General features: G+C 41.1%; 1 protein-coding gene across 1 annotated transcript; it reads right to left on the bottom strand.

Moving 5' to 3' along the window:
• Nucleotides 1-2,381: 2,381 nt before the first annotated feature.
• On the bottom strand, nt 2,382-11,407 carry LOC125484331 (rho GTPase-activating protein 31-like). Its single transcript, XM_048602516.1, has 6 exons — nt 11,394-11,407; nt 9,882-10,026; nt 8,032-8,114; nt 7,171-7,278; nt 3,964-4,109; nt 2,382-2,587 (listed from the first exon to the last, which is right to left on the bottom strand). The coding sequence occupies exons 1-6, from the start codon at nt 11,405-11,407 to the stop codon at nt 2,385-2,387; spliced, it is 699 nt and encodes a 232-aa protein (XP_048458473.1). The 3' UTR covers nt 2,382-2,384.
• Between the last annotated feature and the right edge of the window lie 304 nt (nt 11,408-11,711).

Genomic DNA, 11,711 nt, shown 5'->3' with positions numbered 1-11,711 from the left:
GAAGAAGGGTCTAGTCCCGAAACGTCAGCCTTCCTGCTCCTCTGATGATGCTTGGCCTGCTGTGTTCATCCAGCTCTACACCTTGGTATCTCAGATTCTCCAGCATCTGCGGTTCCTACTATCTCTGAAACAGAATCTAACTGTTCCATGTCCACACTGCACAGCTCAACCAAGGTCAAGGTCAGGATGATGCAGTGACTTTGAGCATTGTCTTTTTTGCTGTGATGATTTCCACCACTGGCTGTAAAGAAAATACCTCATAAAATACTTTACTGCCACTTTCTGATACTGTCACTCCTGTGGACCATTTATTAGCACTGTCATTCCCTAGTGCTAACATTTTCTTGTGTGATCATTCCCCAGTCTCATCATTAGCCCTACTGATATCAAACTGGAAGGTAGCTCCTAAAAGCAGCAATATCCTATTCTATCTGCCAGAACTGTGTGGCCTTAGAGCTCAACTATCTGAACTGGTGCACCGTTCATTCCTTCTTGTTTTGTCTATAAAAGTGTTAAAGGACAATTACAAATATGCAGGTAGAGGAATGATAATGCCATTCCATACAGTTTTTACAGAAAAAGGACAAAATTGTGGAGCTCAATCCCCAAAACATAAGGAGAAATTCTAGAATGCCGTATCAAAATAAAATGCCACAAATCAAGAGCCCTGATATTATGCCTACAAGCTGCAAACATCGCAACTACTATAAAAAAAGAGTTCTTCCAACTTGCCATGAACAGAGCCCAATGGGATAGTGATCAGGTTCAATGGGTGATTGCCTTTTTTCCCACAGCAATGTTCCTGAGGCCAATTGTAGAGCTCCTCCCAGCAATTTGGCTGGGGATCAAACTATACAATGCAGTTTAAAATTGGACTAAAGAGATTTAATTAAGCAACATCATTCACTGTAATTGAGATTCAGCTGAGCAATAATCAAGGTTTTGTTGTTCCTGTTTTCATTTCTTTGCCGTTGAGAAACATGGGCATTTTAAAAAAAAACTTCAATTTGACTTTCCCCAGTTTTAGGTGAATATGGAACAGACTTACATTGTCATCAGGATAAGTAAGCAACAAAACCAATTGTCAGTTCGTATGTTAAACCAATGAGTGGTACAGCAAAGAAGCAGGCTGTATGCTTTCCTCTATGTGACTGCTAGTCTACTTGCACTCTCATACCTTTTCATGTTTCTCTTTCCCAAGCAACTGTCCAGCTCCCTTTAACAGATATAAAGGACTTCTTTATCAAAGACCAGTGACAGTGATTTTGGCATTCCAATTAGCCTCCAGAAATTCCCCTTCCAGGAATACACAAGAAAAGGTGTAATAAACCAACTGTACCTCTATAATATATGCTTGTCTGGTGCTGTAATGCTATTAAACAGTGTGTGTTGTGAAGGTTACAGCTGAGGACAGCCACTAGACACCCTTGTGCCTGCAGGTTAAAAGGAAAAAAGTAGAAAGCTTTTTTCTCTCTCTAATTGCTGGAAGCAAGTGACCAGTCAAAAGCCAAAGTCAAACAGGAAATTGAATAACTTTTTCCAGCAAATCTGCTGAATCCAAAATTTCCAAATCAACTGCTCAACTGCCAAAGTCAATGCCACCAGTATCACTAAACATAACGTTCCACCACCCACTCCATGTAGACAAACCAAAGACCGATTCATTTATCTATCTTACTGTTATATTTTTGCTCACTTTTCATTCCTAATCTGTGTGTATGTATGTTGCATTTTATTTTTCTTCAAGTTTTGTGAGCCAATGAAATGTCTCTTTCTGTAACTCGATGAGGCCTGGTTAAATTGGTTCCTTTTATATGTAAATCTATTGGAATTAGGAATGGTAGTCATGAGGGAAGGGATCCCTTGTTTTAAGTAACTTTGTTGTGACTTACAGTGGGACAGGATTGAATAAAGAAGGGGAGTCAGTTCCTCCTTGCTCTCTCGGGATCATAACAAATTCGTGACCTTGCCTGGATACTGGTTGGATTATAATGCTCCTTTAAGATGCTGCTTAAAACCTCCCTGTTTGGCAATTGTTTGCAAAATTTGGATTTAGAGGAGGAATGCTGTTCTTTTCTCTTCACTGGCTCACTGGAACTGAGATGTCACTTCCTCTGAAATCAGTACAGACTTGAATCCAGAAACTTCCCACACTGCGTAATTAGTTCTGATAGCATTAACCAGTTTAAGATATTTTTAAAAGTTCATAGTAATTAAATGGTAACAGATTTAAATAAAATGATGCTTGAGAACTCACATTTTAGAAAAACTAAGTAACCAATGAAAGTGGTGAAGGTTGGTAGTTAATGTTGGGAGGTGCAAAGGAAAAAGCTAGATTCCTGTCTGGAAAGCCATGTGAATGAGATGAGGTTTGAGAAGTTTGCTTACCTGGGATCTGGCAGATCAATAATTGTGTGATAAATAGTCCCAGCAGCAGGTCCAGTGTCCATTGGAGCACAGTGTGATTTTTCAAGACGAGCAGGATGGTCAGGTCTCAGAGTCCTGGCCTGGGCTTCCTCTAAGGTTAAAAGCTTCATTGATGGTGAAACAATAGGGAGTGATTTGCATTTTGCAATAGGATTGTGTGCTGTGGGGATAAATCATATCGATCAGGGGAATACTATTTATGAAGGTGCACATTTCTTCTGTCTGCCACTCTATCAAAATCACTGTGTGAAATCACCAATGTTTCAAATTTAGATGACTACCCTCATAACCATTTAAAAAAAAACCCTTTTACTCAGTTGTTAATTATATAGACAGTGGTATCTTTATTCCAGGCAGCTGCTGTATGTGGCAGTAATGAGCTATGTTTGTGCATGAGCATGTTCACTGTGCCACCTAGCAATGGCATAGACAATGAATGCAGCTTATCAGAAATCTAACCTCAACCAACCTTCAATGTTTGCACTTCTGATTGCAATGCAGGCAGGAAATGCTATTGAGGGGTGCGTCAGTAATTTAAATGTCACTGCTTCAAGTTTTATCACAGTTTTAAATGTAAATGTAAATGGGAAGTACAGAGGATCAGAGGGACCTTGGTGTGCATAGATCCTTGAAGGTAACAGGACAGGGAGTTAAGGTGGTTAAGAAGGCATTTGTGATACTTGCCTTTACTAGTCAAGGCACTGAATGCAAGAGAAAGGTGGTTATAATGAAGCTGTGTATCATGTTAGTCAGGCCACAGTGGGAGTACTGTGTGCAGTTCTAATCACCATACTATGAGAAGGATGTTATTGCACTAAAGAGAGTGCAGAAGATATTCATCAGGGTGTTATCTCAAACGGAGTGATTCAGTTACGAAGAGAGACCAGTTAGGTTGGGGCTGTTTTCCTTAGAGCAGAGAAAGTTGAAGAGGTATCTGATTGAGATGTACAACTTTCTGAGGGGCATAACAGGTTAGATAGGGAGGATCTTTTCTCCGTAGTACAGGGATCAATAGCCAGGGGGTGCAGTTTTAAGCTTAGGTGCAGGAAATTTGCAGGGTATTTGAATAAATATTTATTTACTTAGAGCATTGTGGATATCTGGAACTCACTGTCTGACAGGGTAGTAGAGATGGGAACTCTAAGGTATTTAAGAACTATTTAACTGAACACTTGAAACACCATAGCATACAAGACTACAATCCAAATGCTGGAAAATGAAATTAGATCAGGTGGATTTTTGGTGACTGGTGTGGACTAAGTTTGAACTGCAGTCCTTGTTTGTCACATATAGGCAGACCAGTGGGGTAAATGCGTTTTCTGAGTAGTAAATTGGTTGAAGTATCTGTATAGAATATTTCACAGGCAACACCCTACACTTGCAAAGGATTGCAGCTGTTCAAGAAGGCAATTCACCACCATCTTCTGCAGGGCAAACAGTTGAGAGACCATTCTCACAGAGTATGAGCATCCTGCTCACATTTCATTCTGATAGTCAAGATCGGAAATATGTTGCTGTTGCTTTTCTCACACCTACCTTCAGTGTCCTGCGCAAGTTGGACTGTGTTGCTAATGAAGAGCTGATTGACATGATTCAGGATGAATTCAATAACGATGGACTGGACTCGAACCTCCAGAAATGCAGCATCGTTGTTATATCCAGACCCTTCTATTTCTTTTGATCTGGGCAAGAAAAAGCACTAGGACCGTAAATATCATGTCAAAGAGTTGATTGGTATGCAGTACTACATTTTGCAACAGAACCTATAACAACCAACACCAAACTGATCATTTTGAACCTGAATTTCCCATGGGATCCTTACATTCCAGGAACATTTATTTCTGTATGGTTTGTTTTTTTGAGTATGTTTACGTGCAATCTTAGGTACATTGCAATAGGGACAGTGTGGGAGTGTAGATTTCATAGCACTTGTAGACAGTACCCCCTAAGGAATGTGAGATCCTTCAGTTCTAGCTCCACTGTTGCCAAGGCCCTAAGCTCGTAAATCATCCTCTAACATTCACAGTTCTCTACCTCTATTTCATCCTTTAAGATGCATCTTCTTTTACCAAGCTTTTGGTTATCTGACGTGTCAAAGTGGGAGGGAGTGGCAGGAGGCTTATTGTGCACTGATTAGGATGGCGTTGTTCACAGGTTCAATACCTCTATGGGATAAAACTTCCTGTCAAGCTCCCCAGTAGGTTTCTGATAGGTGTAATCTTTTCTTCATTCATGGGGCATCGACATCATTGGCTGGGTCAGCTTTTATTGCCTACCCCTAATTACCTTGAGAAGGTGGCATTGAACTGCATTCTTGAACAAGTTCAATCCATGTTGAGTAGTAACACCCACAATGCTGTTAAGAGGGAGGTCCAGGATTTTGAGCCAAGAACAGTGAAAGAATGGCAATACATTTCCAAGTCAGGATAGCATTGCGGTTTGGAAGAGAAATATTGTATTGTACCAAAGAGCCCTCTATTTTCTTGGCCCTTCTGGTAGAGATGCTATTTGTTGCTTGGTCTCTTGCTGAGATCAGTGTTGCCATGGCTAAGATCATCAGTACCTTCAGGCGGGCTGGGAAGATGGGAATTGTGGCTCGATTTACAGGGAGTTTTTTGAATCCTTACCACCTCCATACCCAAATATCCAGACTGTGCAGTGCCCCACAGTGAATTCTCCTATCAGATGTTTGACCTTCTCTGGGACAGAGAGACAAATGAGCTGGCAATGAGGTCTTCCATCCGTCACACCGAACTGAATGAAGAGACAAGTCTGCTGTATTTAGTGAGGCATGCGAGAACATGAAAGCTGAACACTCTGTTATCAATCATGACGGTTGAGGTTGGAGGGGCTGCACATTTCGGCACAGTCAAAACAGCTGAGGAAACTTTTCTGCCCCCTTATGAGTTTCCTTTTATTGAATAAAGAAAACAAAACTGCTTCTGCTCTGATGGGCCGCATGTAATATTTTCCTATCAAGCCCACACACCAGTAAGGTTTAACTTCACAGTGCTGTCTGAGTGGGGCCTCAGAACTGAGAAGTTTGAGTTAGTGCATGTCAGACCACACATTGGTCTTTCCTGTTTATAAACAGTGTCATAACATGGATCCAACAGTTTACTCTAAAATAGGATTTGAAGAATCATCAAGTACTTGAATTAGTCACTGAAACAACTTTGGGTCATTTGTATCTGGTCCCAGTGAAAAACATCTGAAGAGAATTTGGCAGCCTGGAGATGATCTCATTTTCATGTTTTCTTTGGACCCACTGGGTGGTTAGTTTAATATTGTGCTGAATGGTTTCAGTAAGAATGCACTGCCTTTTCCAGGTCAAATTTCATTTTTTTTCATTCAATGCTGAGGAGGTGGTAACTAATCTCTGGAGGTCAGCAATAGACTGAGAGAGACCAAACACAGATTGGGTGATCACTGTAATGAACTCAGTCTGCAACTGTGACCCTGAGTTTCCAATACCTGTCATTTTAACTTGCCAGAGATAACAAGGTGTAGAGCTGGATGAACACAGCAGGCCAAGCAGCATCAGAGGAGCAGGAAGGCTGACATTTTGGGCCTAGACCCTTCTTCAGAAAAATTCCTACTATTTCCTACTAGTTCCTACTATCTCTGAAATGATTTTAACTTGCCATCCTACATTGCTCTCTATCCTCAATTCTGATAGAGCCATTCACACCTCCTCAAATGCGTAACTTACTTGTTTTACCTATTACCTTGCACCAACATCCCTTTTGTGATTTAATCTCTCCTGCCTTTTTGCCCCCAAAACAGATCTTGCATTTTGTTATTTGTCCACCTCTCCCTTCCCTTGTCTCTATACTTGCGTAAAAACTACTCCATCGCTAACTTCTTCCAGTGCAGACACAGGTCATCTTCTGAAACGTTAACTCTGTTTTTCTCTCCACAGATGTTGCCTGACCTACTGAGTATTTTCCGCATTTTCTGATTTTATTTAGATTCCTAACACCTGTTGTATTTTGCAATTGTAGTCATGCAACAGATGGAGTTTTACAATTCTCAACAATCGTTGTCTCAGTCATCATGACTGAGGGTAGATTTGTACTTGAGATTCATTAAGTGAATGTAAATTCCACAGCTACAGTGGTGGGATTTCAATGTTAGCCTGGGCCTCTGCATAATTAGCTCAATGACATTATCATTTCCTGACTCCCCAAAGCCTATCCACCGTCTACAAGACTCAAGTTGGGAGTGTGATGGAATACTCTCCATTTGCCTGGATGAGTGCAGCTCCAATAACAGTGAAGAAGCTTGGCACCATCCAGGATGAAGCAACCAACCTGTTTGGCATAATGTGCTGAAACATCAACTCCCTCCACACCTAACACTCATTAACAGTAGTTTGCACTATCCACAAGATGCACTACAGAAATTCACCAATCCTCCATATAAACCAACTTCCAAACCATGACTACTACTATTTAGAAGGACAAGGACAGCAGATGCATGGGAACACAATCACCTGAAAGTCCTCTACAAGTTACTCAACTTCCAGACTTGGAAATATATCACCGTTCCTTCTGTCTTGCTGGGTCAAAATCCTGGAATCTCTCCCTAATGGCATTGTGGGGGTACCTGTGCCAAATGGACTGTTGTGATTCAAGAAGGCAGCTCACCAGCACCTTCTATCGGGCAACTGGTGATGGGCAAGAAATGATGGCCCAGTTAGCAATGCCCACATCCCAACAGTGAATAAAATAAGGTGCTTACCTTAATAAATTGGGAGCCCAGACAAGGGCCAGGTTCCTAGAGTGCATGTTTGTCTTTGTGCTGAAGGAAGCAATATGTGTCAAATGTTTGATCAGGTATTCCAGAGTTCTACAAGAGGAAGGTGGGAAAGAAAAATAAAAATATGAATGAGATTACCACTATTTTATGAGAAAAATGATATCTACTCAATATGCCATGTTAAAAAAATACAAACATATTTAGATTTTGCATTGACAAAAATATACGTATTTTTCCAACAAAATGTTCATAACTACCATAATAAATATATTGGTGTTACAGTGCATAGGTGCAAAGGATTTAATGGAACCAAACCAGACATCACTCAAGTTCTAACTATACCTTCCCAGAGTCAGTCTGTCTAATATGCACTGCTGGGGAATGCAGTTTGTAAAACAATCCCTTGATATTACATAGAACATAGAACATAGAACTGAATAGCACAGGAACAGGCCCTTCGGCCCACAATGTTGTGCTGAACCTGCCGCCAAATGAATCTAATCCCTTCTGCCTATTCTCTTCCTTTTCAAATTACCAATAAAAAACACAGACTGATCTGAGTTCTGTGTTTCAAAACTCCGCAATATCTTGGAGTTGGAATAACATAATGTACACAACAAACATTTTAACAAGATATCATTCTTTTCTCTCCTTTCTTCCAATTTCTGCCTGCATTCCCCTACAGAGTGCTTTCACCTTGGAATGATACTGTTGCTGAGAGATTAGTTCCCTGTTGACTGCCTAAAACAGATTTAGTGCACTGAAAAATGCAGCTACATGCGGTTCCAAATTATTGGTTGGGTATTGTTTAGCACAGCAAAGTTAGAGAGCCTGCTTTGTTACCTGTAATGTGTAGGAGGTAGCTCTTTAATGACACTTTGGATTCTGATCAGCTGCTCCTCCTCTGACTCAGCAGAGACTGCCTCCTGTAGGTGAAGACAACAGAATTTGGTGAAACTTTGAGCAGTAAAATTACACCAGGGTGGCAAGTTGGCCAGTGGTTACACAAAGGACATCAGCGAACCAGATGGGTCTTTACGACAATCAACTGTGGTCATCACTGGGCCGGTTCCTTACGCCGGGTTCCATTGGATTAAAATGTCACAGTATGCTAGGGTGGGATTCAAACCCATATCTCCACACCTAGGGTTCTGGTCTGCTGTCCAGTGACATCGTCAGTACACCTCCACCTCCCTTAATTCTGTTTGCTCATATGCATGTGTTTGCACCTATGTATACAAATGTTCTTGAAATTTTATAGGTAAACTTGTATATGAGTATGTGTATATGTGCAGTGACTGCACATGTGTTTACATATGTTAACAAGCTATTCAATAAGGCTTCAACTTCCAATAAATTCCTCTGTCTCCTCCTCTTTCTTATTTCAGATATATAATGTGATGAAAACTCCATATGGATTCTCCTGTAATGTACCAGTCCACATTCAACAAAAGCCAAGAATAAAACATAAGGGGAAAGCAGAAACAGATACAGAAATCTATGCATCCAAAGCAGTAACTAGCTAATGGTAAGGGATGTGTATGTTCCGCTACCCTTTGAGAAAAAAAGAAATGCCCCTTTAAGAGGCCAATAAGCACAGATGATAGATTTAGAATTTACTGCACCAGATTTTATTGGTAGGGCTTGTGCTGTAGGCCTCACTTTCACCAAAAGACAAAATGTCGGCTCCAACATGTGGAGTGCAACTAAATGTTGCCTGGAGACAGCCTTGTTAATTCAACTCAAATCACATCTCATAAATCAGACACATGAACGTGGGAATTTTTGACCTATGCCAGTAGAATAGGGCCTCCATAAACATTAACTTTATGTGAGCATGTGTGTGACCAGGGGCCTGCACTTTTCCTATTACTGATGGGATCAGGGAAAGGTAAAGGAACAATGACTAATAACATTCCCATATGGAAGTAAAAGCCTTCAGTTTGCACTAAATAGCATCTGTTGAGAAAAATGTCAGTAAGTCAAATGGAAGTGAGAAATGAAGTTTTCATACTTGCTGAGGTCCATGGTTTAGAATGTAATTCCTAACTTTAGCAAAGAAGGATAGATATAGGATGCCATTCTATGCGGAATAATTGATAGAGACCTAGATTTCCTGTTAGTTCTGTGTCATCAGAGGCTACGCTGTCACTTCTCCATTTGAATTTCTTCGCTCACAGGAAGTTTGACACCTCTGTTAGGCCAATATGTGACTATATCCCACAGTCAGTAAGTGTGATATTCAGTGTAGCACTGAGACCGGCAAGCCGATATTGGCATGGGCAAGTAGTATGACCCTGACTTAACATCAGAGGAGCAGGAAAGTCAATGCTTTGGCCTGCTGTACTTTTCCACCCTCACACCTATAGACTCTGGCTTCCAGCATCTGCATTCCTCATTGTCTCCATGACTTTACATCGCAGGTTATGGAAGTAAAGCAAGTCAGCTTTGAATGCTATTTGGCAAACCCGCCAGCAGACCTTGCCCCTGTGCCCCACCCATTTGCTGTGTGTGAGTATGATCATGGTGGTTGCCCTACTGCCTTCCCATAGATACCCTTCCAGCATTCAGTGTCCAGGAAGAGCAGCCACTTCCCCAGCTGCTGGAGGATTAACATTTGCCTGCAGGATGGAATCCAGCGCAAATCACTGGGATGTGGAGATAACTGACGACAGAAGAGGATGTATACTCACTGTGAATTTTTTGTAGAGCTCATATGTGAGAAGAGGATTGGGCAGCTCGCGGAAGTACAGTTTGCAGAGGGACCCCACACAGTGGATATCTTGTAGATACACTTCCTTAGTCAGGTCAGGACGCTGCTCTGTATCGAACTCCTGCCTACAAGAGCAGGCACAAAGACGTTATTATTTCAGGTCTTTATATTTGCAGTTATAAGATGATGCAATGATTGTCTGGAGTACCATATCAGTGCAAAACATGGAAAATTGTTTTCCAGGTGATCACTTCCAGTCTGACCTGAACTACAATTACAGAGAGTTACAATACTTTCAATTGACTAATGAAACTGTAATGCTGCAATGAATTACGAATCCAAAGTGGAAGTCACTGCCAAATTTAATTAGATCAAAGGATTTATATTTCATTGGCTCTCCTCGTGAAAAGGAAACATCCCCAAGCACTTTCCACGGCTGAGTGAAGGAGAAGTGGATAGTGAGGAGCAAAGGAAAATATTGAATGAGGTAACCTGGTGATATGACACAAGTTGGGCAGATGATATTGAACTCTCATTGACAATGACAAAGCAGGAACATGTGATTAAATGGCCTACTCCTGTTCCTGCATTCTTAAAAGGAGAACAAAACATCAAAGAGGGACTGAACAAAATACAGAGTCAGACAGAAGTATTTTAAGGAGGCTTTTGAAAGCAGAGTAAATGGCAGGTGGGAGGATAGAAGAAGATAACTGCATTACATGTAAGAATGACTGTGAGGAACTGAAGTAGCATCCTCTGTCAGGGAAGCAAGGTGTGTGTGTAGCTGGAGCTGATGAGTGGGGAAAGTGGAAAAAGGCTATCAAGGAATTTTAATATTGAGAGAAAGCTTCTTATAATCAATCTCCTGGGGCACAGAAAGCGTGGAATGGTAATGGAGTTCAGCCAGGGCTGGGTTTTGCAGTTGATCTCATGAGAGAAGGTGAAGAGAGAAGTATCCTGCTTTCATAGAGTATGGAGGCGGGAAGACCAACATGAAAAGCGTTAGGGAAGTCAATCCTCAAATTGGTACAGGCTTGGATTAAGTTTCAGGAAGAGGTAGAGATGGCAGTGCTGATATTTTTGAGATGACAAAAGAGGTCTTGATGAGGCATAAGACACGGGATTGGAAGGACATTTCCGGGTTAAGCAAAATGCAAAGCCATTTCACGTGTGAGTGAAGACCAAGGAGGCAGCATGGAAGCCTAGTGAAGCCGAGGTAAATATGTTACAGGTGCTAATAAGTGAGAAAGCCTTCTGTTTCTCAACATTGTGTTGGAGAAATTTTGACTCACTTTAATTTTATTGTCAAATAGGAAACTGGAATGGGGAACAAGAACACTGGAATTGATAACGTAAGTGATGGGATAGCTTGTACGTGATGATGTTAAATAATGGAGCAGAGGGTACCAGGTTTCAAGCTGATAGCAAGTTACCATTTGGGAAAGGGTGAGCATCAATAAACTAAAAGAATAGTTTCCCTGTATTGACTTACTTATGTTTAGTCATACGTTGTCTCTGGTCTGATTCAGAAAGGGATATGTTTTTCCAAAACTATAAAACTATGATTGGCCCTGATTTTAACACATTAAATGCTCACTCACTTGCACAGAATTAACCTTCGCTCTTAGTGTTTTCGTTTGTTGATTGTTGTAAGGTGCTCTTCAGGGTAAATTTTTACAGGTGTTGGTGTATGCTACTGACTTACATCTTGAGCCAACTGACTTTAAACAAGAGATAGTAGGAACTGCAGATGCTGGAGAATCTGAGACAACAAGGTGCAGGGCTGGATGAACACAGCAGGCCAAGCAGC

The sequence above is a fragment of the Rhincodon typus genome, chromosome 11, assembly GCF_021869965.1.
Source record: "Rhincodon typus isolate 14 chromosome 11, sRhiTyp1.1, whole genome shotgun sequence".
Classification (NCBI taxonomy): Eukaryota; Metazoa; Chordata; class Chondrichthyes; order Orectolobiformes; family Rhincodontidae; genus Rhincodon; species Rhincodon typus.
Note: the sequence above shows the minus strand (reverse complement) of the source record. Positions and strands in the feature narration are given on the sequence as shown.